Source organism: Diadema setosum, chromosome 22 (assembly GCF_964275005.1).
Source record: "Diadema setosum chromosome 22, eeDiaSeto1, whole genome shotgun sequence".
In the NCBI taxonomy this organism is placed as follows: Eukaryota; Metazoa; Echinodermata; class Echinoidea; order Diadematoida; family Diadematidae; genus Diadema; species Diadema setosum.
In genome coordinates, this window is record NC_092706.1 from 864649 (window position 1) to 889171 (window position 24523).

At 38.3% G+C, this 24523-nt stretch overlaps 1 protein-coding gene across 1 annotated transcript in view; it reads left to right on the forward strand.

Annotated features, from left to right (window-relative positions):
• LOC140245122 (A-type potassium channel modulatory protein DPP6-like) overlaps nucleotides 1-24523 on the forward strand; it is a 266087-nt gene that overhangs the window by 213607 nt on the left and 27957 nt on the right. Inside the window, exon 3 of the mRNA XM_072324721.1 lies at nucleotides 22456-22570. Coding sequence (XP_072180822.1) covers nucleotides 22456-22570 — 115 coding nt within the window. The remainder of the gene's footprint in view (nucleotides 1-22455; nucleotides 22571-24523) is intronic.

Here is a 24523-nt window from a genome sequence, read left to right on the forward strand (position 1 = left end):
AAGAAATTCATGCCGTGGGAATAATGAAAGTAATGAAAATAAAGAGGTTGGAAGTGTATCCCAAGGTCACCCATCAATTATTGCTGAGTTTTATGGCTGGATAGGATATACCGTCTCCAAGGGGGAATACCTTCTGGCAGACACATATTGGAGCAAGAAAGATGTGTGATGAGGCCAAATCAGAAACCCATCTCGCATTTCTCGCATCTTGCGTCCATTTACGGCTGATGGCTCCATCGTCAGCTTTGACGCTGCATCATTTTCTTCGTTGTTTGCTTTGTTTGTAGAATCGTTCCTGTGCACCATTAACTCTAGTACACCCATTTGAAAGTCATTCCAATATCAATAATTCTATCCACTCAGGGCATGAAAGCCATAAACCGTTTTGTTGCGGGGGGGGGGGGGTGGGCTTGAAAGTGAATTCAATCATATTTTCATGTTGACTCGTTTCTACACTATATCAAAAGTGTGAAGGTCTTATGTATCCATGTATGCTAGGTGAATAGATTTGTTAACACTCTTTGAAGAAGAGTAGAAAGAAATGCATTTTGTGTAGACCAATTTTTTCTTATGGTGATATCATATGGCATCAATTTCATATGAATTAAACATTGTAAACTGTTCTTAAGAGTGGAAAGAGGTTTTGAAAGGTCAGTGCTCAAGTTTTTATCATACCATTTCAAGTCCAGAAATCACATGCAGCGTGATTCAAGGAGAACAAGGTGAAATCTTTCTGCTGTAGTGTGGATGCCACAGGATATCGGTAGAAATCATGCACTGGTTGTAGATGCTGCATAATAGCTGTCGAGTTGGACGCCATGTACCCTCAACCGCTCAGACTGCCTGTGATGTCCTGCATGCAAAATATTTTTCATCATGCCAAATATTCTTTCCCAGTCCTCAGAATACCCAATATGAAACTCTTCCTACTGAATTTCAATTGATTGACAGGAATCTACAGGGACCTCTTGAAAACAGCACAACACTTTGCTTGCATTCGTGCTGGCGGGTGGCATGTTGAACATGAGTAGAATACTAAATCAATAGATTTTTTTTTTTTTTTTTTTTGGGGGGGGGGGATTCTCAACATTTTGAGAATTGCTTTCCTTGCTATAAAAATTCGTAATCATGGCAGTGGCAAGTTCTGATGTACATAGAGTTATTTATTGGATACTGTAGACGGCAAAGACTGTGCAGTGTTGACCAAGTATTTTTGCTGCATGCAGGTTTTGTTAAGGTTGATGTTCCAGTGCAGGGCAGCGAGACACATTCCCTAAAAAGCTTTTATCTACATGTGCTTTTCTCATGGCAGCAAGTCTGTAGGTGAAAGTTCTTCCGCGAGTGATGAACTTAAAAAACAGTAGTAATCATTGACAGAATGGTCAGAAGAGTGTTGATATATGGCTCAAAATTTGAATTGAGAGAGTTTCAATACAAATTCACATACTGTGTAATCATTTGATTTCCATACATCTGTTGAAGTTATTTGGACATTGAAATGGATCGACTGGAATAAGAATATATACTTCACACTCCTAATTATAGCAATACCAGTTCAAGATCATCCAGTTTCTTTTTCTTAGTCTTTACTTGCTGATATTAGTTTGCATTCCAAGGAGACTCACTCTGAAATCACATTCTTTTCAGCCCAAGAATTTGGGTGTACCTGAACTCTTGTTCTTTGAACCAATACACTTGCCAGTGATAATAGCATTGCATTCAAGTACTCAAAAAGTGATGGACGAGAGACGTCTCATGGCTATCCCTCTCATCCTCCTCCCAGTGGATGAGAAAAACTCCTGAAGATGAAGCCAACTGAGATGGGACACCGGTCCTACTCACGTGTGACGAGATCTGACCTTGCACTCCACTTCTCAGATTGAGTTACGCTGTTGCTACCAATTTTCTGATTAACTTATGAAATATACATACACAGGCAATGTTTTACTCTCTTTTGAGTGGCACCACCCTGCACAATTCCTCATAAAAAATTAACCTCTTATCTATTCATGCTTTTAGTGGGTGATTTCCGATGTGTATGCATATAGATACATATAGAGGTATATTTGATATCAGCATGCCTTCAGTGAATATATATGATGGGCATATATATAAAAAAAAAAGTACTAGATAGGTGATAGAAACCACGCCCTCATACCAAATAACGAATGAATGATATCACAAGATATTGCTGTAGCAGTAGTGCTTGTCATTTCATCAGTGGTCAGCATTTCTGCAAATCACACTTCAACTCTTGTTCGGCGAGCTACAATCATCTACAATTTTTTTGTCGACCGTGGACAGAATTTTCCGAGGGTGTCTGTACAGATTGAGCCAAGCTTTCGAGAGGAGCTGACGTCGGATTTGTATTTTATTTGTGTGTGTATGTGTGTGTGTGTGTGTGAATTTATTCCATGTTGTTCTTAATGCCAGATTGTGGCAGTAATGTGTTTACACTCTCAAAGTTTCTGTTGTTTTGGTTTAAATTAAACTCTGACATGTTGTAGTAAAAATAAAACGTTGGGGGGGGGGGGGGGGAGGGGCTGTGATGCAGATGCCTGTTTGCGGACCGTGCTTCAGTCCCGGCTGTTGCAGGGAGTGTTTGACGGCATGTTTGCCATGTCACAATCGGCAGGCTGCCCCAGCGAAGGCCTTAAGGTATTTAATCTGCTGCATAGTCTTGTCCTTTAATGAGATTCTGTGACGGGCTCCAAAAAGCTAGCTGGGAAGGCGCAATCACCGGATCGGACGGCCACTTTCCTCCGGGGAGAGAGAATCGTAAAGCGGAATTTCTTAAAGAGGTGTTTTAAGCGTGCTGCATGTCCACACTACCCAATGTGTCTTAATCCCCAGGTCTTTCTCGGCTGGTTTGAGTTTGTGCAACATGGAACGACACATTATTCGTCACTGACGTGAGGTGGTGCATCGTGTAATTGTTTCTCCGTCACCGAAGGATGAGGGTCTCTGTGTGTGTTAATTGCTGCGAGCATGATCGCATCAAAGTATCCGAATGACCCGGCCAACTTGATTAAATGAGATTTACACTGATCTAAACGCTATTTAGAATTGTCATTACTCCAGTACATCTCCACATATATCTGGAAGAGAATTACATGTTGAGATTGTGATAATTGGAACAATAGGCCATCGCATTCATCCCCAGGATAACAATAATCGGCGCGAAGACGTATCGGTATGGACGGCATCGGAAAAATTGTAAGTCTGTGCTTATGGGCATTTGGGGATTTTTATCCATCATTTATAAGTCCACAGGTGGGCGGGAGACTCTTTCCTGAAAGAGGGATTAGTATATTATGATATTATGAATTAGTAAATGCAGCTATATGTGTAGTTTTTTTTTTTCTTTCCTGAAAGAGGGATTAGTATATTATGATATTATGAATTAGTAAATGCAGCTATATGTGTAGTTTTTTTTTTTTTTAATTTCTTCCTGGTGTGTTTTAAATATATTCTGAAGTTGTCAGTACCAGTCTTAAAGGGTACATATTACTTTGAATTTTCTTTCTAAGAATAATGCCGCTTAATTCAGTTGATTAGCCTCGATACCCTGTCTTTAGAAACCTGTTGGATTGGTGTAGCTTTACAGCATTTCAGTTGAACATCAAGTAATTTTCTTTACATGAGTTATCGATCCTTGATTAGTTTAAATACCAGTGAGGTTATCTACGGCATTTTTTACGATGTGCTGTAACTTCACATCTACCTCTGATAATAAGAAAAAAAAAAAGTATGTAGATACTGTGACAGCCTTTTCCTGTAAACCTATATTTTTACATTCCTCTCTAGTTAGAGGAATGAATGCCATTGTAACATAAGGTCATTCATATGATGATTTTTATAATTTTTTAAAGACAATGGGTATGTAGGACTTCTTACCATTGTAATATAAAACATTTATCATGTTATTGAGAGGCTACACATATTATCATAATGCAGTTTGGTGATAATAAGATTGCTTGTTTCTGCATTGTCATGAAATTGGTTTCTTATGAACTTCTTGAAAACTTCTTTGTGTTTACACAGGCAGAGAGGCTTCAGAAGCAGCCAAAAGTGAGAAAATTCAACCACTTTGCTCTTTTTTTTAATTACCTGGATTTGCCTTAATTTGCATCGGAAATCCACAAAGGTCAAATGAGTCAAATTCCTGGTATTCTTGGTAACATATATTGTTGGCAAAAAAAGAAATATCAAACACAGACAGCAAAAGCATTTATACTTTCAGATAACAATGTATAGAGAAGTATGGTAATGAAGATAGTATTGGGATAATCCTGTTGTAGTGGTTAGCATGCTATTATAGAAGATTTTTGTTTCCACACAATGGAGACCAAATTATGTGCTTCATTTTTATACCTGTCATTTAAAAACCCATTTTCTCTAAGACACAATTATAAAAGCTGTATTGTCATGTAATCTGGGTTGGTTTGGAATAGCTGATGTGAACAACTTGAATATTGAATCAAAGGTGACAGTCTCCTCTATTATGGAACCAGAAATTACTACCACAAAATTTTACCTGTCGACTTTTTGTGGGTTTCTGAATGTGAGGTCCCATTGGTCATCTTATACCTCAAACCAGGATGACATTCAGCAGGAGCGTAACAATCATGTTTGCATGAAAATCACTCTGTGTCTTTTTGCTTCCTTCCATATACCCTGCCTTACATGTATGTACATGTATATCTAAAAGTCCAAGAAGCGCATTTCACATGAAGAGTTTGGTGGTTGCTGTCTGGTGTAAATGAAAAGTGCTACCTATAGCACTCTTGACGTGTGTTTCATCAGTAGCAAGCTTTAGATCTGTGACGCAAATTCTAAAGTTGATGCAGCCTCCCGGGTTGGACACTGGAAACAGTTGTTGCAGAGCAACATTTTTTTTTTTTTTTTTGCCTGTTTAGATCATCATAGCATTCATGTCACAGATCTAAGGCTTTCTAATATCATGAAATTGTGTGACATAGAGGTGGTTGTAAAGCAAGAATAACTGAAAGTGTAGTGTGTGCATAAAAATAGCTCCCTAGCCCTTTCCCTCCCCACCCCCCCCCCCCCCCAAAGAAACTGTGCTAGCATACCTGAAGTATAAAGGAAAGTTGTGAAAAGCAAATGTTGGAGGAAGTTTGATCAGTAGTCTACCGTTATTTTTCTTTTTGTTAATTAGTCTGATTAGTGGGATTTATTTTACTTCAACTGTTCTTAAAAAGAAACCTGACTTGATTTGAACACAACTATGTAGAACAGCATGTCATGGCATTTCAAAAGACCTGCACAGCACAGGCATGGATGCATAGTCACACATCAGCCATCATGAAGATATCTTCTTCTGGTGCCAGCTTTGTCTCAGTGCTGCTCTTGGTTTTAGTAGTCAATAAACTGATGTGAAGTGGGTTTTTTCCTCCCGTGGTCATAACAAAAATAATTGTAGCACTATAATTTAAAGCACTTTCTTCCCTAAATTGCCTTTCAAGAAAATTATTTGAAATCCCATTGAATATAGAGGAGATTTATAACCTCATGAGGCCATATTCATTGAGGGCTTCTTCCTCAGGGAAGGTTTTGATGCTGCATTCTTCCCCCCTTTTTCCTACTTTTTTTTTTTTTGAGGAACAGATGCAAAGAAAAGAATCCAGTTTAATTCTTGTATAGGTCAATGGAGCAACCTTTCATGGTAAATTGCCATTAGTTAGAGAGATCTCATCACCCCCATGAATCCTGTAGTCTTTATCCACTGCCATCTTCACGTCACTGCCTAGAAAAAAAAAATTGATTTTCACACTTTGCTCAAAGAAAACATTTCTTCCCAGACGTGCCAGTAGTTTATCAAATATTTGTCTCCTCCTCAAATCAGATATTTACTGTACCCACCTCAGGGGGCAATGGGGAATTAGGTTGATGCATTTTTATTTCTCCCGAAAACTTCTCCATCCATACGTAATGTGTGACTTTTATTACCAAGAAAGTTTTCTCAGGAGGGGAGGGAGAGGCAGGCCATATCATGTGTAAGTAAGTCCTCATCAAATGGGCAGGTGTCAGAAAAACAGATCCTGAGAGAGAAAGTTGGGAGTGCTTGCTATCCTTTGTGTTGCCATAGCGATGGTGATTCCAGACATATTACATGGCAGAGACATCAACCCTCCCTCCTTGACCCCTCCCCCTCTCTTGATGGAGTCTAGACTCCTATTTGTCTATGCACTGCATTTAGTCAGTAGAAACGTTTGGCTATACTAACTTGAAGAAAACGAGGAGTTGAAGTCTGGAAAAAGTTGTTGGTTTGTCTTCTTATAGCATTGAGGATTGGGGGGGGGGGGGAAGAGGCAGAGTGGATGGGGATGGAAGATGTTGGGATGGTGGGGGGGGGGGGGTATGCTTGGAGGCATCCGTCCATATGTTCGGCAGCACTGTTTAAAACTTCAGCTCAGTCCAAGGACCGAGCCAGTCCAAATAGGCAGGACCAAGCCTTCCATTCAGGTTGGTGCCAATGTATTTTACATTAACCCGTTGAGGACGAGTCCCGAGTATACTCGGGCAGGTGTCTATGGGAAATGCGTGTTGTAGCAAAATCAGTCCGTCCTCAACGGGTTAATAGATAATGAAGAATAGGAAGAGGAGGTGAATAAAGGCCCTACTTACAGTTCCAATTAACTCCCAGTCAGCAAGCCTCCTCGTGTTCCAATAGAAAAGCTACTTCCCATCTCGTTTTGGATGGATGGCTGTGCTATTTACGGTACACACAAGAGCCCCGTTTCCCTCCGCAAATGGTCTCTGTCTGGACCATAACGGCATCAAGAGGAAGCTGCCAGTGTTTGCTGTGCAAGCAGGCGACTCGCCTCCTCCGACCGTCGATACATTATTGTGGATTTAGTGACTCCACAGTGGGTATTGATTACTCATTTTCAGGAAAATATAATTTCTTGCACATATTTGCAGTCTTGAAGCTGCGGACCAGTATTAGTTGTGTTGTGGTCCTGGCAATGTGCAAGGATTAACAAGCTTTGCTGATTCTGACAACCAATCATGTTCCCTTGAAATCTTCATGAAATGTGACAGATGAATAAAACATTTTTCACCCTGCAGTATCCAGTATCATTGAGATTACATAAAGCAAGACATGAACTCTATGAGAGAAAAATTGCACATTTATTTCATCTCCAACATACCTTTCACAATCACTTCACCATAAGAATGCATTCTTCATGAACATAATATATATTCTGTTTTCTTCATAATTTCATGTATATCATTTAATTGAAGTATGTCAATTGATAAGAATACATCAGTGTGCTGGAACGAAACAAGTTTCAATTTTTATGTGTAGTTTGAAGAATGATATTTATACATTTGTGCTGTTTGTCGATCCTTACTAAGAATGATGTGTTACTTGAATTATTTGCCAATGGAAAAGCCATAAAACCACATATATGATTCATCTTTATGGCCCCTGCACAAACACCCCCCCCCCCACACACACACACACACACACTCTCTCAGAAAGAGAAAGGAATTAAAACAAAAAGAATGTGAACAGCCATGAAGTCATATTCAGCTTTGTAGAATATAATCACTTCAGAGTCATAGCAAGCCATTCGTCTGCTGTCGCAGACAGGATTGACGTCGTCGCCGCGGGAACGGGAGACGGCGTCGCTGATGGGGAGTCAGTGATGACTGCAATATGATAAATGATGTGTACACACCACGGCAGTGAAGTCATCATTATATTTAGGGTAACGGAATGGCTGTTTGGAAGAGAGTATCTACTGAAGTGATATCGTGATTGCAGTGGTAAAGTAATCTAGAATGTTTATAGTGACTCATTAAGTCATGAAAGTAAATAGAGTTTAGCTGCCCATTTGATAGGATGAAACTGTAGAAGCATTTATCAACACTGTTTCAAAATGAAAAGATGACAGTCCAGTGGTGCAGTAAATCACAATCTCTCAATAATTATCAAATCATTTCAATCAAATCAATAATAAAAGTGTATAGCTGCACGCCTAGAGTGATAGAAGGAAACTTCAGAAGTATTCATCCTCAAAATATCAAGATTAGGACATGACAATCCCACCATTAAAGGTCATCTATATCTAGCATTCTTGCAGAGGTATTGAACAAGATAAAAGCTTATTAGTGTTAGCATCATAACTTATTTGATGACTGACACTGCGTATTATTCACTTTGATATGAAAGATCAGATTTGGCAAAGATGACCACAATGATGTCATTTGCAGCAATTGATGTCAGATGGTGGAAGTAATTATTATTCCTTTGCTGATGATAATCATATTAAAGGTCATGCATCATTTGGATAAAGAGGAGCTAATGATTATGAACATGATGATGGTGGTAGTGGTCACAATGCTGATGAAGACTGGTATTGATAATGGAGGAAATGATAGTGATAATTGATGATGATGATGTTGAAGATGATGGTGATGGTGGTGATGGTGGTGATGGTGATGATGGTGATGATGATGATGATGATGATGGCTGTCAAGGTGGCACTGATGATGTCATAATGATGTTCGAGAGACTGATGATTACAACTTCTGTAAAAGTGGATATTTTCGTGCGGGTGATTTTTTGCGCTTGGCCGGGTAAGATGGATTTTGCTTTTGCATGTTTTTAGTTCCGTGGAATCAGGACATTAACTACTGGAACGTAAGGCATGCAGATATATTTGTGTGCTTTTATTTTCGCGCTAGAATATGGTTGCACGAAAATTTCTACTTTTACAGTACAAGGACAAAGACAACCATTGACTACAATAGGTGTATCTGAAAACAATCAAGAACAGTGATATCAAAGATGTATGATATTTTTGAATTTGAAAATATATTTTCTTTTCATTGAGGAAGAGAGTTGAAAAAAAAAAACCCCAGCAACAACGCTCTTAAATGTGTACTTCACAATCTGGGCTTAATACTGTATGTGTTATCAGATGGAACTTCAGCTTCTCCCTAAATGCTCCATAACTAATTTTCCTAGTGCTTAACTGAGGCATGAGATATGGAGCGGAAATTGTGATGATTAAAAGCTAGTGTTAATTGCGGTACAAACAATGAAGGCCATGAACCTATAGCACCAGCGAGATATTGAGTAGACACCCTTTGTCATCACTGTAAATGAGAAAGAAAAGAAAAAAGCCAGCTGTGTGGGTACTGTATATTAGATGGTGTATGGTGGGCCATGGCATTGCATTAGGTTCATCACTAGAAGTTATGCATTGATATGTATTGCAGGGCTCATTAGTGCAACGTTTGTCCACCGTAATCCAATTAAAATAAAAGCCCCTCCTCCACCCCCCCCCCCGCCATTTCTATTCCATCTCCTTCCAACACAAACCACTAGATCTACGACCCAATGCCGTTTACACTTTGCATTGAGGTATTAGTGAGACCAATATTGCGTAGAGTAATCGAACAATACAGATGGAGAAGAGAGTAGAAAGAGTAATAGGGGGGAACGCAGCGTTCGTAGAAGCGTGCCAACAAGCGATTGATTGGTTTTCTCTGGTGCCATCAGGTGCAATATATCGACAACTAGACAGAGAGCTACCGTTGCTCCCGGGACCTCCAGGGAAGCTTGTTTGGTTCCGCTGCTGCCTGTTGGTGACAGCTTCAATGGTCAGCCGTGGACAGTGGGAGAATCATTACAGACATTAAAGTGATATCTCAAAAACATGGACAGTGTGTGGGCCAGAAGAAGGGTCCAGCATGGAGGAATTACTCCAGGAATAAATGAAGCCGGAAGTTTCAGCCTCCGACGGAAGTCAGAGTGGATCCCGAGATAGCGATAGAAAGAGAAAGGGGAAAGGAGTAACGGAGAAACATTTGATTGTCACTGAGTGGAGATGATAACTTGTTTGTTGTTGTTTTCTATAATTCAAGACTTGGAACTCGCATGGACTCAGATTGTCACAAGGGAGCAAAGTGAAAAGTTGGCGATAGCCGGAAGACATGGCTGAATTTTTCATGTTTAGACTGAGTAGGGGGAGTGGGAAAGATAATTGCATAGTAGGGAGGAGTGTGAAAATCAGAATAGAATAGCGGTGTTTGTCCGAACTGGCCCAGGGCAGTGCTGATCTTTGAGAACCTTCCTCTTTCTATACTTCGGATATGAATGATATACTGGGATCCTCCCATACACGTCAAGGCAACACTTTATAGCCCAATAACTGCCAGGCATGTGGAAATTAAGTAGGATTAAAAATGCTGTGTCAATATACAGTGCAACGAAGGATGGCGCTGCCATTTTCCATCAGTTGTCCAGTTTGAAGATTGTTCGATAGCGTGATTGAATCGACTCCTACAAAGATGTCCCTGTCACTTCAGTCTCCTTTGTATTTTTTGGAGTACTTTTGTATGCACCGCTGGTAGCTCCGAGATCCGCTGAAATGAATGCCATTCAGATGCTTCATCTGCTCATTCGGATCTATGATACTTTTGTCATCTGCCGTCTGTAGGAGGCATTATAGACAGTGCCTTTGTCAGGACATAAGAACAATGATAGTATGATATTCTTGGCTTGATGATTGGTAAAGTTCTTGCATTTTCTGACAAAATCTGCAAAATCATCAAGGAAGGAAGCCAAAAGAGAGCCAGAGACTATGGAATATTTGAAACCTGACAGGAGGGACTTGGACTTTAATACAACTCTCTCCACATTGGAAAATTGTGACTAAATTTACTGTTGATTAACAAAAATATTGAGTGATCAGAATTTGAGCTGGCATGAAGAGAAAACCAGTGTAAAGGAAATATGAATAGAAGTCTTTTCCATTCGCAATCCCTGGTGCTACATTTTTATTGCATTTTTGCAATCAATATTTCGATTGGATGCATTCTTTCATGCTGGCTGGACGAAAAGGCTACTTGTCAAATAAACTCATTTCCAGCAAGTCTGCCTTGCTAGACAAGGTTCCTGATACCATGAATTTTTTGTGTATTGCACCATTTTTCACTGAATGCCATGCAAATGACTGTTGGAATAAGAGCAATGTGACCCCCTTCTGTGGAGGAGGATCTGTATGAGTGGACAACTACTAACGTCCACCACCAAAGTCCAGTGACGGACTCGGAGAGGAATTCTCCCTCTTACTTACACATCTACTGTGTCCCATTTTTTGTGGCATCAAAGTGGATAGATAAAACAGCTGCAAGATGCTTAGTGGAGCGGTAACCGCGGGCAAGCCGGGCAAGTCGCCCAGCAAGAGTGGCAAGAAGGTGACGATAAACACACCGGCCAATCAACAGGGCAACACACTTGGTGGCCCGACGATGATCGAGCTAGAGGTACGGTCACCGGCCCACTAATCAAAGAGGGCACGGAAGGTTGGGAGGTGCAGTGTTGAAGGATGGGTGATTTGATACATATGGGTTAATAAGATAACCGGTGCCCAAATTAAGAGGCAGATTACGTGCCAAAACTTGTTGTCGTCTTGACGATGAAGTGTATAAATATGCAGGTTGTGCCTTTGGCATTTCTAATACAGAAGAAAAAAAAAAACAGAGTAAGACCTCTCACAGGTAGGATTGTGATTATGTGAACTATACTTTGCCACACCTGATGATGCTAACAGTGAATGTATTGATGTGTTATTTGAGGGGGGTTTGTTCTTGTTGGGAGTTCATTTTGCAGACTCTGTTTATCTTCTGCAGAGTTTTTGTGGTCGGGTTGTCAGTGTCACTGTCTTTGAGTGCTTGTGATCTGTGCTTTTCTTTATTTCTAACCCTTGTTAGATGAAGTTTCAAAATTTGGACAATGTTTCTTGAAACTTTTCACTCCTTTTCTCTTCTCTGACATTAAGAGGTTTTTTTTTTTTTCTGATTCTCTCATTTTTTTCAGTGACTTTCAGGCAGCTTTTCTTTGATAGTACTTAGTTTCTGTCTGACCAGTATTCTAGTAAACTGAATAAAGAACCAATGGCATATAGAAGATTTAGCATGAGTGAGTTTTAGGAATCAAAAGAGCCTAAATCTGTGAATAAAGTGAGCTAAGCCTGAAAAAAAAATATCATTATTTGTTCTACTTGTGTGATTATAGCATAATTAATTAAGTATTCATTTAACAGTTTGTGTGTAATGGGTCGTGTATGACAACATTACTACACAGACCATGATATAGATAACAAATGCAATGTACTACTACTCTGTACTCTACTTCTATATACCACTTAAGAACCATTCAACAAAGCTGCATTTAATTTCTCTCATGCTAATAATTCAAACCCTAGAACATTGATGTCTATGCATGGGACTATACAATGAAAATGATTGAAAAGTCTAATATCCCCACAGTAGGAGATTTGAAGGTGTAATCCCATAATGTTTCACCAGTTTTGCTCAAATGCTCTCTTCAGTAGGAGAAATCTTCCTTGGAGTGTATGATTGTACAACTGCATTCAGCCATCTCGCTTCCTCTTCAAGGTAGATTCCCTTTCAATGGGCCAGGGCAGTAAATTATGGGGACCATAGAATGCAGGACTCTTCCTTGGTATTAAACATTATGCAGCTCCTTTCTCCCTCATCTATTTTGAGACCTTCCTCCGTGCTGCCTTGGTGTGTGAGGAGCAGTCAGTCTAAATTATGAAATAAGACCTGAACTGTTTCCTGACATCAAGCAAGTCCTTGAGACCACATAAAAAGACAAATTTGTTGGAGCTTACGATGTCTCGTGGAACCAAATTGCAGTGGCGCACTTTAACGACCGTCGGATGACCACATTATGTTCCAGACATGCCGACTCAAACTACGTTGTTTGTCTCGCTCTTGTCCTCGTGGATATTCCCGAAGGATGAGCATTTGTACGATTAGTCGTCTGTACAGGGTATGCGAGAGATGACAGTATATGCACATAATTATGCTACATCAATTTACTTGGTGATCCTTAGAGGAATGATGGCTGCCATGTTGCCGATTTGACAAACTTTACTCATTTTTTGAGACTGCCATTATGGTATAAATCTTCACAATTGTGACATGACGTATATTCAACAGTTGTGTGATGCACAATAAGTCTTCTCTTTGGTTAATGATGTTTTCTACTCACATTGGCAAAATCTGGTATGCTATCATCATTAAGGCAATCCATCAGCGGAAGTGAATCGAGATTTTGTAGAGATAGATATTACATGCTTTTTATAGCCACCCAAAAAACTGAGACATCACTTAAAGGGTGTGTACAGTTCTGGTCGAGGTGAGGATTTAGCTTTTAACGTTTTGCGAGATATTCAGAAACCACTCTATGAGATTTCAAAGAGCATGCAGTTTTAAGGGGTATCAAAAGTTTATTTGATGAAAATCGGTTTTGAAATGGCTGATATCCAAAAACAAGGTGAAACAAAGAGATCGTAATAAAGTTGTGGCATGTTGCCTTTTATTATTAGCACTTTTTTGGATATCTCAGCCATTTGAAAACCAATTTTCATCAAATAAACATTGAATCCTTTTTAAAATTACAGGCTCTTTCATATCTCACTTTGAATAGGAATGTTCAAAACATGAATCCCCACCTCAACCAGTACTGTACAGTCCCTTTAAAGGCACTGTTCAGCAGTGTTTCTATTTATGAAAATGTCAACTGTATGGTCCAATGGGCTACTGGAATATCTAGATGTGTGTAAATATGAAGCTGTGAACTACAGAGGTTTAAACTAAATACAGGTACTAAGAAAAAAAATGTTAGATCTTTGACTTCCTAGATTTACCTTACCTGATATCTCTCGAGATATTTTCTGAAATTGTATTGGTAGAATGATTAAAGCATTTAGTGAACATTTTGTTTTAGCATGGTTTATATTTGAATCAAAGAGTTTCACTATAAAATGGACTAAGCACCATTTTTACAGATTTTGAAGTAAGTTCATCATCAGATAGAACAAAATAAAACCTTTCCATTGATTATCTCAGTTTTAACATAGCAAAGAATATTTCTGAAGTTATGAATACAGATACCCCATAATGTGACAATTGCGAATAAGTCTTAAGGTTGTCACAAGCAAATGTAGAATTGGGAGTTTTAGAAAATTTTGGCTCCATCAGATAAAGAACGTGACATAGTCAATACAACAGAGTACGTACTGATGGTGAAGTGTACAAAAAGCATGATGTGAGTTTACAATGTAGCGAGATGTGCTTTGTTATAGGACAGCTTTCACTCTGTAGGAAACTGGCAAACATGGCAGTATACAGGTGCTGGTAAAAAATGCTTGCCATAAGGCGTAGAAATCAATAATGGCTCCTCTATGCTTGATGCCGAATAAAGCCTAATGAATGCCGAAATTATGTCAATATTTTCCAGGGCCGAGCCAATCTTGGCTAATGGAATATCATTAGAGGTGCAATATCAGTGGTGTCGTGTAGTAAACATGCCATAAGGCTGATACGTGGAAAAAAGTGTGTTGGATTACCAGTCTCACTTTATTATCACTTAGCTCTTCCTTTCTTGTCTTTTACCTTGAGGCCACTCTATACTGCTTATTGGGCTAATACAATAAGTGCCCAGCCAGGAAGGTCATTTTGTGTGAACTACATTTTGAAAGATCGAAAACGTAAACAGTGCTTGTCATCGAATAGGAGTTTCATCTTGAAAGGATGGTCAAATAATGAGATCGGCAAAAAAGTCCCTGTGGATTATTTGGACGATGTTCTTGAGATTTATGATAATCACTGTGCAGTTGTTTACTCAAAGATTATGAGAAAAACATGATATCATATGTGTTTGTTTTCCCGTCCTCCCCGGGGAGTTTGAAAGGACGTTAGTTCTCCGAAATCAGTTCCTGACAACTGGCAGAAGTGATTTTACGTCTGCTAGGGGTGACAACGACATTAACGTCATAGCTTAGAGTAAGGAAACACCCCCAAGGTATTCATCATCCTCCGATTATTACCTCCTTCCTCACCCTCTCTCTCTAGAGTCTAGGGTCACGGGGTTTGATAGCCAAGCACAAAGTCACTTGTCTTAAAGAGGTTCTTCCACTCCCATGTTCAAGTTTCCTTAAACAGAAAGAGTAAGATCAAAGTATAAAATGATAGAAGGCTCATTGAATTTGGACATTTAGAAGCAAAGTCACTAGATTTGAATACAGTTTCACAAGACTTCACAAATGATTGATGGAAATAAAACCACATTGTGCAAATAGATGCGGAGATGATGCGTATTTACATTTCATGAACATGCGAATACAATACATGCAGGGCTCAATACTAACATTTTTTTTTTTTTCTGTTGGCCTCTTTGGGCCACTAACATCTTTAAATTTTAAATTTTAGTGGTCTCTGGAAAGACAAAATCAATTCGCCTGAAATAAAAGTAATATCAAATCCACTTCAAATCCAAGTTGCCCAATTAGGCCACCAAAAGATTTTTTTTTTTTTTTTTGGGGGGGGGGGGAATTGGTGGCCCAACATTAATTTTTAGTACCCATTGGCCAATGGACCACTGCTAATAATAAGCCCTATATATACACTATATGTGTATTTATATATACATTCATATATAAAAAACATACAGAGAGAGAGATAAGATGAATACTTTTCACTATATAGCCGTGCTGACCCTCAGTGCCCTAATGTCTGCCTTTAAGGTGAGTGAAAGGCATGCATAGAAGGTGAATATAGCACCACTATCATCACAGCCCCCTCGGGGAGGACATTGATACTGTCTTTGATCTGGTAGATACCCCGCTCAGCCCCCCTTTAATGCTCTTCCAGACATTCTGGGTTGGTCCACTGGGCTCAGTTTGTAATGAGGAATACTGAATAGTTTATACCCTCTGATAGAATAATTAATCCTCCTCCTATTTCCCCACCCTCAAAGGGCACAGTTTTCATTTCCACAGCCTTGTGACAGACAAGACCAGTTCTAATGTCAACAGTGACAAGGGAGAATATGATTTTGCTTTTCTGACTATCAAGAATTTAATTCTGTCAAGACATTAACCATGATCAAATACAGAACTCTGTACTTTTCCTACCACAGATACGGTTTGAAAATGATATTACTTGAATAACATCATTCTACATTCAATTAGTTTTTAAAGGCTGTCGTTTGAGATCAATTTGTATCTACTCAAGACCAACAAAATCCTCAGATTGTCATTTTATCAGTGCAAGCAGCAGCAGCTAAACAAAATTTAATCATCTGTGTTATTACAGTACCACTAACCTGTTTAATTCTGGAAAAAGGATTTCAAAAGCCCATGATAGGTTTTGCCTGCAAACATTAAGACTGGATCATCTGCATGGGAGGTGTAGGCCTGGAAGATGACAAAAAGTTACAGAGGAGATGCAGTTCATTGTGTAGATGGGTTGCCATGGTTACCCAACATCATCAATTACTGCTCCACTTCTCAGTTGTGTACATGACCGTAATATGAGAAGAGGAGTCATGAGGAATGAAAAGGACCGAAGTGTAGTTTACCTCTTGATGTGTACTCTCACTTTACTCCCAATTTATTTGTAAGACACAATTTGATTGTGAGGTGTTGTTTGGGAAGGCTTCAATATTTTATTCACAGGACATTGATTAACCCATTGAAGACTACTCGCAACTATACTCAGGCAGGTGTCAATAGAAACATGTGATGAAGCAAAATTATCTCATCCTCAAGGGGTTAAGGTACACATAGGTTTCTTTTAAGCAGCTGTGTTGGTCAATTCATTACTTACTGTGCAAGGGCTGCTTTTTCTAATGGCCGCTTATGTTTGGCCCAAATCTACAATTCTTGGTTTTTATGGTTATTATTTTGTCTTGCCTGCAGTCCACTTAATATTATCCTTTCATGGCTTAACATCAGCATCCCTTTATTTCCACAGTGCATCCAATCCAGTTAGGAAGCTGTTTTTCCTGATGGACGCATTAGTTGTTATTGTGTGTCAAGAACAAACTCTAGCAGAAATCGGTCAGCTTATCAAAGTGTAAAAGCTTACTAAAATGAGGAAGGCAGTCTTAAAAGGGTAACTTGACTTGAGCAGGCAGCTGCCTGGATGGTGTTATCATCCTGTCTTTATTGATGTTTTTGACATCATTTTGCCCCACATCTCCTACTCTTGGCTTTTCCTTCTTAAATTTCACATTTTTACTACTTTCATTCTAATTTTGTTGTCTAGTCAGTTTTGAAGCAACTGATGTGCAGCCTTCTAATAAGGTGTTTAGTGACCTATTTTCCTGTAGATTGTTTTATATTGTTAGTGTCCGTAAGTCAAAGAGAGAGAAAGAGAGGAGGAGAGATATATAGAGAGAAATATATAGAGAAAGGGAGGGTCATGTAAGAATACACAAAAGATCACAAGGAAAATTTCATGGAGAATGTATGACAGTTTGAAGCAGAGATAAACCAGTGCATTATTGTATGTGTGTGAGTATGAGTGTAGGGCCTATGTGTTTATGTACGTGTGTATGTAGTGTGTAATGTCTGTTTGTCAGTGCTCCTGCACTTCTCAAGAGTTCAAAGTCCTCCTTCTGGAGTGGTTTCATATCTACGGAAGACAGCGGAGAGGATGAAGCTCACGAATCATCGCCGCAGCCTTCCATCTTCATTCACCATGTTTGGCCACAATTTAAAGTCAGCTCAAGTACACCTTTGAACATCCCCGTGTCGGCAGAGCACCGACAAATTCTCCAGAGCAATTTTTAAGATGTTGCCTTGACCCCATGCCCAGCTGATTTTATCATCACTTTTGTTTACAAAAACCTTCGCCGGTATCACCATAGCTTATCGGCAAATAAAGACAAAAATTTCCAGGGACTCATTTTGTTTGCAGATGTTTGGCATAACGAGATTGGATGTAGGGATAAGTCCAGTTTGTCATCTCTTTTTGTATGTTAACAAAAAAAACAAAAACAAAAAAAAAAACAACTCTCTACTGGTAGTGAGCATTGTCTGGAGTCACCCATAAAAGTTTTGATTTGTGACAGTAGTTAAAGTCTTGTAAATGTCCTCTCACTGTATATGTGCAGAGGGGTAGCAGGAACAATAGTCTTTCTTCCAGCTGTAGAGGAAATAATATTACCAGCTTTATTTGCATTTCATGATCAGCTTGATCTTGTCACTGAACAGTGCTAATATGATGAGTTTGTCGTTGGAAACAGTATTCATTTCATAATGTAAAGTCAGGGCTGCACACTAGCCCATTTTCTCTACTAGTCTGACCTGTCTGTCGGACCAGTGGGTACCCAGTTTTTCAATATTTTACTGCTCCATTCCTTGAAAAGTTACTGGTCCGACAGTGTTTTTACTGGTCCTGGAACATTGGACCAGTTTCAGTGTGCAGCATTGTGTAAGTGAAAGCCAATCTTATAAAATGTAGGTGTGGTTCTGTGTGTATGGAAAGTGGAGTTAAACACAATGGGCCAAGATAAATCATTGTGATAACATGTCTCATTCTTCCCATACTGAAGTTTAACTTTTAAAACAATCTAGACTGTGAAATTTGGGCAGGGCATAGTTGGATGAAGATATCTCAATCCACAGGAATCAGCAAGTGTCAAATTACTGTCTTTTTATCAAAATTTCCTTCATTTGCCATACCCCTAGCTCTGATGAGATTTTATCCAAGCTCCCCATAATGACATGTCACAGAAAAATTCAGGGGCTAGCTAGCTAGCTCGTAGAGCTGTATGACATGAGCTTGCAGTATACTGCACAGTGAACCCATGGCGCCTAGTTTCTGATGAAATATTAATTGCCATGAGTTGTGAGACATTCTGAATGAATTCCATATTTATGGCGCTAGCATCCTTACAAGCCCCTATACCGAGAATGGTTCCCATCCACACTCTGTTCATTCGGCGCACTGGATGTGCCTGGAATTTATCATCCAGACTACCAGTCGTGTCCCCCACATACAATGGCTGAAAATTCCATAAATGTTTGACATGTGCCGGTACTCCTATACAAGTGTTGACACCTCATTATCTTTACAAGCCTTAATTCTCTCACCCATCCACCAGCTGTATATGTGCATGCACCATTTTCATCAATATCCTGTCTGCTACAGTGGTTTAACAAAGGGAAACATGTTTAAACAATGAAATGCTCCGCACAGCATGTGCATATTTACTTTATGGCTGGTGTAAACCAGCTCATTTCATACAAAATTTTGAAACCCATACAGATTTTATACAAAACCCATTAGGATCCTGGGGCATAAGGGATGAGTGATGTTTGGGAAGCTGATGTAAGTGCTTATGGTAATCAAAAGACTTGTCTAATGATAGAAAGCAAAGTGTGTTTATTATCTGTCGGGGAGATGGAATAAAAACACTGTCATTTGATGCTTATACATGTACATTAATATTTACATTGTATAATACCAGTATTCTGTGATAACAGTCTTTTACCTACCTGATGATAACTCTCAGTAGTGAGCACATCACAAGCTGTTAAGTTTCATAACTGTTACTGCAAATAGTCTCAGAAATTCATAACATTGATTCTTTTAAAGTATGTGTGGGTGCGTATGTGTTTGTGTATGTATGTGTGTGTGTGCATGTGTTTGTGTATGTATGTATGTGTGTGTGTGTGTGTGCTTGCATGTGTTTTAAATGCTGAAATAGGTATAGACTGTTTGTGTGAAAAAAAAAAAGCTTAGGATGATATTCAATTGTAAGATGGAAATGATGACTAACAAACGCTGGTCAGACTGGATTAAAGGGTGTGTACAGTTCTGGTCGGGGTGAGGATTTAGCTTTTAACATTTTGTGAGATATTCAGAAACCACTCTATGAGATGTCAAAGAGCATGCAATTCTAAGGGGTATCAAAAGTCTATTTAATGAAAATTGGTTTTGAAATGGCTGAGATATCCAAAAACAAGGTGAAACAAAGAGATCCTAATAAAGGTGGGGCATGTCGCCTGTTATTATTATCACTTTTGGGGATATCTCAGCCATTTAAAAACCAATTTTCATCAAATAAACGTTGAATCCTTCTTAAAATCACATGCTCTTTCATATTTCATAAGAGGTTTCTCATTATCTCACTTAGGAATGTTCAAAACATGAATCCCCACCTCAACAACTACTGTACAGTCCCTTTAAGGCTTTTGTGCTTATTTTGCATAAGTCAGTACATGCAACATTCTGAGTTATTGCAAGCTACAGACTTATTCAAGATATGTGAGTTTATCTTTCATGTGTATTCATGGTAGCAGTGATGAGAGTGATTGAGAAATAAGTTGGAATGATGATTATGATGATCATAGTGATAAAGATAATAATCACAATGAAGTTATGATATCGATGGTGTGTGGTATGTCAAGAATGTATGGATGTTGATTTTAACCCCAAACAAAGCATTGTATGTTGTGTATATTTTTGAATTGTTGTAGTATTTCATTCTGACTGCATGCTCACAGAACACAATCCTTTTGTGCTTTGTATTGGTGTAGACTATATTCTTTATTTATATTTTGTTATGTCTATGTGCATCTTGTTTAGTGATTTATGCACTGCATGAATTAACATACATCAAGCCAAAGTGTTGTGTTTTGTGTGGCATATTGTAGTACTGGGGGAAATTTACCTCCGCATTTATGCGCTAAAGATGTCCTTGCATCAGAATAATCTAGAATGATTTCAAATCTTTGATGAGACACAACAAACTATTTCTTTTCACTGTAAATTGCACTTTGAATTCTCATTTTTATCATAGATTCTGTTCTGTATTATATTGTTTGTGGACGTGTCTGTGCCTGTGAGTATGTCAAATGTGTACCATTATGTATTCATAGCAAGAGTATACATAAAGTGATGCTTACATAGTTTGCTGCTTTGTTGATGTTTTTGTCTCTATTTATTTTGTTCCTATCACCTTTCAGTTTCAATTTTATCCTTCTTTCCTTCATTAGATCTGTAGAAACACTATTGATTGCACTGCCAGCATATATTATGTCTCTCCGCTATTGTGTTTATTGCATTCTGTATTGTGTTGCATGACTGTTCAGGTGGCCTATACAGATTTTTATCCTCCCATACTTCATGAACAGTTTGTTTCTGTTTTGTGTGACATGAAATTGTTACTTTCTTTTATGTATTAATATTATGCAAATGTCTTCTGCAATGTTTTGTTTCAATGATATCCAAGTGATAAATGTCAGATTCATCCATTATTCAGGCTTTCAACAGCCTTGGTACTTAGCATAATCAAAATAATGAGGATTTTGTATAAAATATGTTACATAATATATTCAGTTTGTAGTGTAACAAAGTTTGATGTCTGTAGTGCCCCCCCCCCCCCCCATGTAATCGTGTAAGTGGCTCAAATTGAACTAGACTGTTGGCCATTGGTATTGAATACAACCAAGACATATTTGGAGGAGTAATCTCCGTAAAATGGATTCCAAGACATTCTTAAATTTGGAATGTGCAAAACTTGCAGAGGAAAAGGTTAAGCTCCACGCAGAGAGGGTTTGCGTAATACCGGGCCCTTGCCATGAATGGTAATATTCATCTTGATGAATAAATATGAGATCAACATCCAAGTCCAGACCAGAAAATATTTGATGTTCCTGTAATCTTGTTCAGCAGAATAAACCTCACAGAACAGGATTGACCTTAAACAGATTCCATTGTAGTTTACTTAATATCCACGTAACACTGCTTGCACACGAAATCATTATCTACAACATCTTTGGTATAGATTTTCTTGTTTTGACATTTTTTTTTACTTCAAATTTTTTGATGAAACAGATTCCAATGTAGTTCACTTAAAGGCATAATTTACCATTTGCAGATGAAACAAAAACCCAGCATTAGTGCCTCAAAATAGTTCTAAAATGTGAGTTGGGGATAGAAACAACCAATGTAAAAATTTGAACTAGTATAATCAATATTAAGTATTGTTAGATATACAAAATGTGAACAATAGTTGAAGAGTTTGTTTGTAAAAACCGATAAGTCCATATTTGCCAAATGGTGATATTTGCGATTAAAGGTCAAGAAAAATAGAGAGAATAATAAGAAAATTTTTGCCTCTTTTGACCATAACTTCAAAAATATACCTTTATCCGTAATGACCAATGTACCATTTAAAAGGTATTATTTTGTACTTTATGACAGAGACCGTACTTCAAAATCTTCCAAAATGGACTTATCGGTTTTTGCGAACAAACTCTTCAGTTATAATTAAGATGTTTCCCGACCAAATCGTCTATAGTTACAGTTTATTGAGAAAAATAGCGATATCTCCTTATATAATAGGCTTTATTGCAAAATTTTATATGGTAGTATGTTTTGTGATACATCTGACTTAGACACATGCATCAAAAGTGATACACCTATGTGTATCTTGAACATTCTTTAAATCACTGCTCCCAAAGGTAAACAGGACCTTTGATATCCATGTAACAATGCTTGCACACGAAATCATTACCTCCATCATCTTTGCTATAGATTTTCTTGTTTTGACATCTTTTTTTAATTCCAATTTTTCATGATCAGGAACTGGTGGGAGGGACAGCAGAAAAGCGCAACTGGCGAGGTATCATCATATCTCTCCTGGTCATTCTCCTCATCTGCTCCCTGATCGTCGTAGCTATCATCGTTGCCACACCGGGTAAGACTGACATCCAAGTCGACGTCCAAGTCGGCATCGAGACGTTTTTTTACTTCAACTTCTAAAAAAATTGTGCTCCTCTTTACTCTCATTAAATTTGCAGATACAGTGTATGTAATCTCTCATATCAGATGTACGTACATTTAAAAGCCTTATAAAAAAAAAATACCCGTACTAATGAATATAAGAAAGGTGTATTTATGTCATTTAGCAGCTTGTTTCTTTCACGGAAATCAATCTTCAGATTATCAAATCTTTTCTTCAATCTCTCACTTGATTTTTTTCTACCCTTTCTTTAGGTTCAGTGGTCCCCATATTATAGTGCATATACTTCCAGTACCATGTCATTGCAAAAGTTTATTGTCTCTTGCACTTTCTTGTTATCTTATGTTCATATTTTTATTTGCCCTCTAGGAAATCATATATGAAATATGTTAAGAGCAGTAGATAACTCCATTCTACCAGAAAAAACAGACGAAAAAAAAACATCAACCACAAATATATAAACTAATGTACAAACTCAAGTATTGGTATGCATTTTTTTTTTATTGAAAGATTATTATCATCTACTGTATTTGCACTGATTTTCTGCCCAAAAAATGAAGTTTTACTCTTTGCACAATGAATTTTATACCAGGAAAGCCTTTGCAGTTTGACTTTGATATTTTTAAAAGATCTCAGTTTTATCAGATGAAGTTTCTATCACGGTTTTCATTTCAAATATATTCATCGTTTCTAGATGTAACCTAACTAAGATGGAACAAATAATCTTGTAGCATTACAACTTGTTTTGTGTAAATGGTATGATGACACTAAAATCTTAAAAAAAGAGAGTTTTGAAGAAAATGTATAGCTGTAAAGATTTCAGAAATGTGACTGTATGTGGTATTATTGGTCACTGCAACCCTGTCACTGGTCAGTTAAACTTTGTAGCTGGTCAGTCAAACATCACCAGTGGGCCTTCAGACTGAGGATTATTGATGACATGGAAATAGATTCAGCAGCATTTTGTTTCATCTGCCAAACTACTCCACAGTCGTGGGGCACAGTACTAAGTACTGTAAGTTGGGGGAGGGAGTGGGGGGGGGGGGGAAGTGATCAAAATTCAGAAGTGAAGTTGCTGTGTGGCAATAAATGACACCCCTCTTAGATCAGAAAGCGATCCATTCTTTATGCAAAAATGCAGTTCGTCTTTGCAAGAGGAGATGGCATTGTCCCTGAGGCCCGGCGAGGGACAAATATTTAGAACATGGCTGCCAATCAGCTAATTGCCTGTGGCAATGAAATGGAGAAATGTTTGTTTCTCTGTGGAGCCTAGCCATATACATTCACCTCAATTTTTGTCTATCTGCCACCATCTATTTATATAAGCCACCATCCATAAGGGGTGAGTGGCAATTAAAATATGACAATTTCTTGGCAGACTTTCCATAGTGAAAGGCTAAGAGTCTTTGTTATTTGAAAAGTGACTGACTGATGTGTGTGACATGATTAACAAGGTAGTTCATTTCTTGTTAAAGACATCTTCAGTAATGATTGCGTGTTTGTTTGTTAAAAAATAATGTATTCTTTGAAAACCATACTTATTGCAATGTTATATATATTGCCTAGTGTACCACAGTGCACTTAATGTCCAATTCCTGTTTACATGACCAGTGTACGTACTGTTATAATGACCACTGAAATTTAAAGAGGATGAGTAATTTCCATAGCTCAATACTCATTTCAACTTTATTCATGAGCAGAAAATACTCGCTTTATTGATGTTTACATTTGCATTTTGACCTATCAAATTCAACTACAGTGTATCATTCACGAGTAATTGTACTTTCTCATTTTACTTACTGGGTACATGTACTTTCATTACCATTGCACTCAGTCTTGTGGAAAATTGAATTATTTACATTTGATATCTATCACATGCCTAAAATTGTTGCAATGCACTTTCATTTT